The sequence below is a fragment of the Epargyreus clarus genome, unplaced genomic scaffold, assembly GCF_041222505.1.
Source record: "Epargyreus clarus isolate Ecla_fem2 unplaced genomic scaffold, WU_Ecla_fem_2.2 ptg000001l, whole genome shotgun sequence".
NCBI lineage: Eukaryota > Metazoa > Arthropoda > Insecta > Lepidoptera > Hesperiidae > Epargyreus > Epargyreus clarus.
Window position 1 is genome coordinate 13542302 of NW_027332209.1, and position 8756 is coordinate 13551057.

The window sequence follows — 8756 nt, forward strand, 5'->3', positions numbered from 1 at the left end:
TATTCCATAGATGTTTAAAGACAAACAATTTTGTATAAGTACTTCATCCAAACAGAAAGTCAGGTAATGAGTTGACAAGTTACTGTGAACGGGGCGTGATCACAAAGCATTTAAAATAGTATCTATGCGTGATGTTTGTTAATTTGTTTATCTTGAAAATTAAAAAATATACGAAAAAATTAAGGTACATTGACTCGGGTGCTTTTATAAATTTGTGGCTACTATTCATAGGTATAAAATGAAGACTAATAGCAGTCTATGTACTTTAATAAATTAAATGTAGTAGAAAGACAACTTTTAGACGATGCGATGAAAAGTAGGAAACGTAAAGGTTTCCCAAAAATATGAATAACCAAGATGGAAATTTTAAACTAGAAATAAGTGAACGTATTGCAGAGCTTTTGTTGCTATATTTTATTACTAAATTTAGGCTTTGGCCTACGTAGATTCATACGTGACCTAGTATATTGTGTTAGTTGGTCAACGGCAATGAAACTTATTTTCAGTATTTGAAGCACTTTAATGCTATCGAAAACCACAAATTAAATTTAGAATTATTATCCACACTTAGTTTTAAGCGCTATTTATTTATTGTGCTATTTTTATTTTTAGATGTAAGTAAATATCTGAATCGTGAGAGAGAATTTTAAAGTAATTGCTAAATAGTTTAATTTTGAGAAAAGAAACATAAACATCGAACGATTATTGTTTCAGAATTACTTAAGTATTTGGCAAATCATTATATCGAGATAGTTTAACAAAACATTCTTTGATTTCATATGCATGGATATAGAATGTAGTAGAAATATTTCAGCTTACAATTTAAATGATTGAATTATTCATAGATAATAATTATACTTACCTAATGTGTAGGTACATGCAAAACGCTGTGTCAGCATAATGTATTCTGAATTTAAAAAAAGGAACAATACATTTTCTGGATATCATTTAGACTTTAAATTTAATGACTTGGTTTATCACAAACATTATTTACCTAATATTGACCAGCGGTATTTTTTATACTTAGTCTTAATCAATTGCGTTTATTAAAAAATAAAAGCTTTAATATTAGAGCATAATGGTATATTGCGTATTAAGTAGTTGGACATTTTAGCTAAGAATTAATTAAGAAAATAATTGTAAGCATCTACCTTAATAATCTGTTAAAAAGTTTTACATTGGAGGTAGAGAGTAATAAAATAAAAATGTGTATCTCATACTTAGGAGATTAGAGCATCATCACACTGCTCAGTTGCAAATTCGTACATTCCATGCATAATATTTTATACGCAATATAGCATTTCAAAGCATTTTTCGATTGATCTCAGCTTGTGTTACGTATCTTATATAACGTCAATAAAATATTTTAAAGCTACATTGAAGTTTTATTTAATTATTGGCGTAGACCACATCATTTATGAAGTAAATATATGTACAGTAACATTTCTGGTTATTAACAAGATATAAGTACCTACCTTCAATTTGAACTATGTACCTACTAAGTACTATGTATACTTACACACACGTTAGACTTTTTCCTATAAAAGGTTTAAAGATTACACAAATCAGTTGATATGAACTTGTTAAAATATGATAAAGATAAAATAAAATATGATAAAATAAGAAGGAGTCTCAGACCTATAGGTATACAAGGTATTCTATAGGTACATTAGTTTTATATCCCATAAATCTTATTCTTACGATATACATATTTAGGTACTTTAGATAAGTATCTAATATTCAGTTGTCAAAGTTGACAAGTTTTAGTGCAGAAAACTTTGTGGATCATAATATTATACCTGCCGTTATATTATTCCTAAAATCATTTCCTTGATTAGAATAGTACGTTTGTGGTATGATGTAGTTGGTCTAAGTAGTCATTAGTAGGTATATTATAGTTTCTCAAAGCCAAAAAATAGAGCATTCAAAATATTCGGGCGGAATATAATGAAGTGACCGGTGATAAATAAGCCGCGGTACGACTTTAATCGTATCTGCTCAACTCATCAACACAGCCAGTGAGAAGGCCAGGGTTGAATATTTACAAAAACTTTACATTGTTTTTATTGTATGCAAGTAGTAGATAGATGCCAGATAATAACGTTCTTTGGCAGCTATAATCAAATCTTAAGGTGGCAAAAGTCCCTTACGTACCCAATAACAAAAAGATACCTCGCCACTTTCGATGACGTTAGATAGTACTTAAATGGGGACATGGGTAGTCCTCTTAAAAAAAGGTGCAAAAGGCGATTCGGTGTTGCAAATACGAGTACCTACCTACCTTAGTATGCAATAAGGAATTATTTTTATCTGATAGACCATCCCTCATGTTTGTACCTACCTAAGACAGTTAGGTCTAATAAATAATGCACAATCAACCTATAATTGTTTAATTTTCTGACAAATAAATGACACAGAAACTAAATTAGTAGATACTAGCTGACCCGGCAACTTTGTACCGCCTTAAAATCTATTTATCAAATATAGCCTATGTTACTCGTGGATAATGTAGCTTTCCAATGGTGAAAGAATTTTTAAAATCGGTCCAGTAGTTTTTGAGCCTATTCATTATAACCAAAGAAACAAACAAAGTTTTCCTCTTTATAATATTAGTATAGACAACACAGCCCTAACACATTATATGCAGTAACGACAAAATTTAGAACGAATTTGTTATGGTAAGTGAGGTACATTAATTTTAACTCTTGGTTATATATTTTATCCACTACCAGTATGAAATAAATAAGTACGTAGATAGCTACCCATATAAATATAATGTGTTTGGTTGAATATTCATTTACTTTTACGCCGTAATTCTTTGAATTCTGAGGCGAGAGGTACCGAGTGTAGTTGGTAGACTTCACACACCTTTAAGAACTTTTAAAAAATCTATTAGGTGTGTAGGTTACTCGCAATGTTTTCCTTCACTGTTAAAGCAAGTGATAATTAATTTCTGCGCACGTAACTTTGAAAAATCAAAGGATTCGAATATCGGAGCCCCTGATTGAGAGGTTGAGTTTTAACCACTATCAATATTCTACACTGCTAGTTAAAACATACCTACTTACCTACCGTACTTGTTATCAAAACAACAAAAATTATTGATTCAAACACGGTGGTGACTCACACCTTGTCAACGCTTTGATGGTTTGTTAAAAAGTGAATTGATGTGTAAAAATACAGCAGTGATCAATCTGAACACGAAGGCAGCTGAAAAAACAACCATTTGGGGGAACGCATCGAAGGAAAAACAATACTGGTACCTACCTACTGATACTAAAATTTGTTGATTAATACAAAAGAATATTTGTAGTATGACAACTTCGAAGTTCTTAAGAGAATCTACGTACTAGATAGGTATTTACCTACTGTTACTACTGTAAATGGTCCATGTTATCCACTCACATGACATTGGATTGCCCATGTCGCAAATGGCATCACATAATATAGGCCCAAATACTCGAACTCAGCAAAAAGATCTAAATTCATCTTTTAGATGTCTACCTGGTCAATAGTCGAACATGGAACTTTGCAAATCAACATAAGTATACGCGAAAAAGCTTAAAATGCAAAAACCGAAAATATTCATTCAGTTTGGATAGTAATCACACCTCCTGCTTGGCACATTAGCCATGTTACCCGTTAACTGGTCTGAAAAGCAAAGGGTTCTGGGTTCAATACCAGTTCAGGCAAACTTTCAAAGAGTTTACATTAAAATGGTTCTGGATTAAGCTGAATGCTAATGTAGTTGATAAAGGCCCAAAGTATAAGTTAAGGTACAAAAACCGTATTTATACTAACTGTTATTTTATCTGTGCCGAGTGCAGAGAGATTGAAATAAAACAAAGGGCATTGTTTTGGTACATGTGTAGTGATAGTTATCAAATCGGAACCTCGTTTCCTATCGGCCCGTCTGAAGTTACCGTGTTACACGAACCATTTCAATTTCCTCGGCCGACAGTAGCGCCTCTCTATGCGTTATTAGACATAAGATAGAGTAACTAAACAGCTTTCAATTAAAAACTACACATGTATTATGTAAGTAGAATTATAACGTAAGTCGCATATGCCCACGCTAGGGTTCCATGTGTGTCATGTATACAAAGACGTGACTGTATATTTATTATTTACATCCATACTAATCGCGAAAGAAAAAAGTTTCTAAAGCTTAAGCTTTTTTATAGTAAGTACAAGAGTAGCAGATGAGCATGCAGTCCATCTAATGGTAAGTGGCTACTGTCCATAGACATCATCAACCCATTATTGTCCCACTGCTGGGCAGGGGTCTCCTCTCAGAATGAGAAGGTTAAGGCCATCGTTCACCGCGCTGGTCAAGTGCGTATTGGTAGACTTCACATATCTTTGAGATTTTTTTTTTATAAATCTCTCAGGTATGTAAGTTTCTTCACGAATTTTTCTTCCACCGCTTAAGCAAGTGATAATTAATTTCAAATACGCATACAATTGAAAAATCAGAGGTGCGTGCCTGGGATTTGAACCTCGGACCCTTCGATCGAGAGGCCGAATTTCTTAACCACTAGGCTATCCCTGCCATTAGTCTACTGTCACAGTCACTGTCCACAGACATCTGTAATTAATGTAAAAGTTTCTACCCGTGGGTATATTTTTTATAAATAACTTTCAGTGATTTTCTGAGTACTTTCTATGCCTATTTCCACGACAAATCATTTGAGATTGTTAAAACTGTGTCTATTCGTTTCTTTGGTAGGTAACAAATACTTTTAATGTTAGAATAGGTAGAACCGACTTATAAAACTACATATTACCAAAAAGTTACAATTATAAGGTTATTACCAAGCTTTACAAAGCTTTGCAAAGCTTTTAAACAGAAAATATCTGTTTCGAGTATTGAATAAACGCCATATAATACAACAAACGTAAAATACGACCCCTAAAAACAACACAGAAAAATTCGTACCAACACACACAAGTACCCTATTATTAACCTTAGAAAAACAAAGTTCAGAGTTGACCAGTGACCTTTAATACTGGGGCCTAGCGTGGGAAAGGGGGCGGAGATCCCGTGGGATTTCGCCAACAACCCCCCGACGTCGATAAACACCCACTAAATGTATACTTTCACACTTAAATCATATGATTAGCTGTTAATTGATCGATTTATATTTTTATGTACTGATTTAAAGCACTCGCTACAATATCTTTTTTGAAATTTATTAAAAATAGTATGAGTACCTACCTACCTAAAAATAAATAATGAGTACTTAAAAATAGTATGGTATCATGTTACTGCGTAGGTACACACATAGTTTAAACATTATATTTCCGTACATACCTATATTTCAATATTTATAAGTACATCCACAGACCTGTTTTGTGGTACATCACTACATTGTAATTATCTTTACTTTCATAAAAGTAAAGTTATTTAGTGCAAAAAATATTTTAAATGTCGTTGATATATTTCGACGTTAGCGGAACTTTATAAGGTCCCAGGAAGCAATACGCTGCGGTTCTTCAGATCATTGGTCGATGACAGCTATATGTGAAAAATTTATAAGCGTTTCGGAACTTTCTGAAAACATTAACTAGTCAACAACAAGATAATACCTTTTCATTGCGGGCAACATCAGGGAGTTGTAGGAAAATAGGCAGTTACTTATTTAGTTTAAATTAAAGTTAGTATTAGTTTATATTATAGTTATATCTACTTATTATACTTAGGTAGATATTCGTTTCTATGTACCTATTTATTCACTTTACTAGCTTGTTACTTACTTTCTTTACACTATTCTAATACTAATAACGGTTTTTGTAACTCAGCCTATACCTATTGTTCCATATGTATCTATGGAAAATAATCTGACGCAATGAGTACCTCAAAGCTAACGATCTTATGAGTATGATGGTTAACAAATGGGCTGGCGGTGACATCTTAAATTGGTGATTAAACCATGGATCGTCCCATTTTGTCGCCCGCCCTATCAAGCTCCGCCTTACAGACACGCGATGCGCAGGAGACGATTTCAGTTTCTGAAACCAAAGCGTGTGGACGTGCTTTAAGAAAATCTGGGTTATTTCTTAAAATTACTTACTTTAAATTAACTAAGATTAAATGAAGACACATTAAATTCTAATATAACAATTAAATATTTGTTAAGTGCAACTTTTGATTTGAACTTACTATGGAATTCATAAAATCGAACTTCCTAATGCAAACCGAAGAAAGTTTCGATAAGCAGGATTCGGATCAAGTGTATTTTGAGCCGAACTTTTACCACAACTTAGCAGCCGACTATCAAGAGGTTCAGCAAAACTACTTGCCTATATTTTACGACTACCGGCCAGTGGATAGGGAGCACAGATATGGTTACGAGGAGTGGGACTGGAGGCAGTGGCAGGAGCCAGCTCGGGAGATGCTGGTGAAGGAGGAGGAAGAAGTGGAGACGGCTGGCAGCGCTTTCAGCGAGGAGGGTGAGTTTCAATTTTGAGTCATTTAATAGTAGTTAATAGGTCTGTTTTGGGTACATCAGCGGCATAAGTTGTGCACTGGTTTAAAGGGTGGGTAAAGGCAGGCAAACAATTATAGATCGTTGTAATTTAGTTCTCAGAGGATTGATCACGGACATTTATTCTATTTTTAGAAAATTTCATTTATGGGTGTCGTATGCGGAAGGCTTTAATAACGTATTGCGTCATCCATGACATTCAAAAATCATAATGAAGTCTTTAATCTTAAGTTTATTTCAAATTCGGATATATATTGTTGTGAAGTGTTTACAGTGTCGATTTTTAATTTGATTTATGGAGATTTTCTAGACAGATGAATCAAATGAACAATATGACGTAAAAAGCCCTAATTCTATAAACAAGTAACGTTAATTGCAGTGCAATCCCCTAACTCCACATAACTTTGTAGATCATGTCATGCTTGACCTACAGGAGCCACGGGACGAAGCGTGATTTTCGCACCTAGTATCTAGACTTCTTAAACCAACGATTTGCAATAAAAAACACATGTAGGATGCAAACTTATAAACAATTGCAACGACGCACGTGCGGCGCCGGCGCCTTCCTCTGTTTATCGAAAATGTACACTTTCTTTATGCGCGGGTCGCAGGTGCGGTTTATTGCCTCGCGTCATTGTTTGCGCTAGTGTTTCACGTTACGTGCTTTATTTTATTACCTATTAGTATGTAAGCTATAGGTTTTCACTACTGTAATAGTAACATAGCTACACATTAGGTATCAATGATTCGCCTTTCAAGCAAGAACGGCAACATCTAGAACAGACGTCATATTTCCGTCTAACAGGAATCGAACCTAATTACTAAACGTAATCTAGGACTATACCTGCCTAAGCGAGGCCGGAGATCCGATATTAAGCGTTGTGCAACTCGCATTGAATGCAATACGTTGGTTCATTTTATAAAACAGAAACACTATAAATTACTAATTCACCATCATCAGATTATCTCAGACGTTTGATAATGAAATTATAAATTTTATATCGAAATAAAACACCTCGAGTACCTACGGAGTTTTCTAACATTTCTAACACACCTATTTCTGCCATATAGCGTTACTGTATCTGTCGTGTTCGAATTTCGTGTACCTACGCAGGTATTTCTAACTTGAGTTAAAATGAGTATCGAAGCATGTAAGATCAATCTACATAGGTGTAATTAGTGTATTAGGTACGAGTATATTTGTATTTTATTTTCTCAGAGGTCCGTTCAACGGGTCGCAAGGAACGGACGGCATTCACGAAGCACCAAATCCGTAGCCTGGAAGCAGAGTTCTCGCGCGCCAACTACCTCACGCGCCTGCGACGCTACGAGATCGCAGTGGCGCTGCATCTCACTGAGAGACAGGTTCCGGCTTTACATATTTCATTCTAACAAGGATATTTGTTCTCAACTTCAATTGTAGTACATAATTATGTTTTGCTCTATTTACGATATTTTGAAAATTTGGTTACGAAACGTAATGTTATTTCTTTTAATTAGTAAATATTTATCAATGACAGATTTTTCAAAAGCACACCAAAGATGATTCTATACATAACAATTCATTAGGAGTTCACTATTTTTTATATATTAAAAGCAGCAAGCGAGGATTTTCTGATGGTAATCTATTGACGCCTATATTTATCTATTACTTACATCTATTATCAGCTGTTACGCCCTTATAACATCCCAGTATATAATTTGATGGTTACCTTAAGTCAGCGATGAGATATTAATATATTGCCTGTTTATTTTCAGGTGAAGGTGTGGTTCCAAAACCGGCGGATGAAGTGGAAGCGTACCAAGGGTGCATCTAAACATACCAAGAAAAAGGACTAAGCAATTCTCTTGTTTTTCGTAACTTTCCAGTCTTTGTGCACTTAATATTATTATTCTATTATACTTTTGTATAGTTTTACACCTAAAATAAACTAGTTAAGTATAGTATCACATTTCTATAGTATATATGGTTCGTGTGGGTAGGTATTGGTAGAATGCGTTCGTAAATTATATTCAAACTAATGGTATAATTTTACTGGAAAATCTAACCACTTCGCTAAATTTAAGGTATTAAAAACATTGCCCATGTATTAAATTTTTACCTTTATGTCAGAGTATAAGATTTGTAGTTATTATTGTAGTATATTAAGTATAGTGTAGTGAAATATAATAAGTTACTATTTATGAATTTATTAGCAGCGAATAAAATTTACGAAATATTTATCAGTATTCGCTTATTTATAGTCTAATATTTGAACCTTTGAATGT

At 33.9% G+C, this 8756-nt stretch overlaps 1 protein-coding gene across 1 annotated transcript; it reads left to right on the forward strand.

The window, feature by feature from the left end:
• Positions 1-6191: 6191 nt before the first annotated feature.
• LOC140742250 (uncharacterized) lies at positions 6192-8327 on the forward strand. The gene is made up of 3 exons (XM_073073102.1): positions 6192-6453; positions 7708-7853; positions 8247-8327. The coding sequence occupies exons 1-3, from the start codon at positions 6192-6194 to the stop codon at positions 8325-8327; spliced, it is 489 nt and encodes a 162-aa protein (XP_072929203.1).
• Positions 8328-8756: the final 429 nt, after the last annotated feature.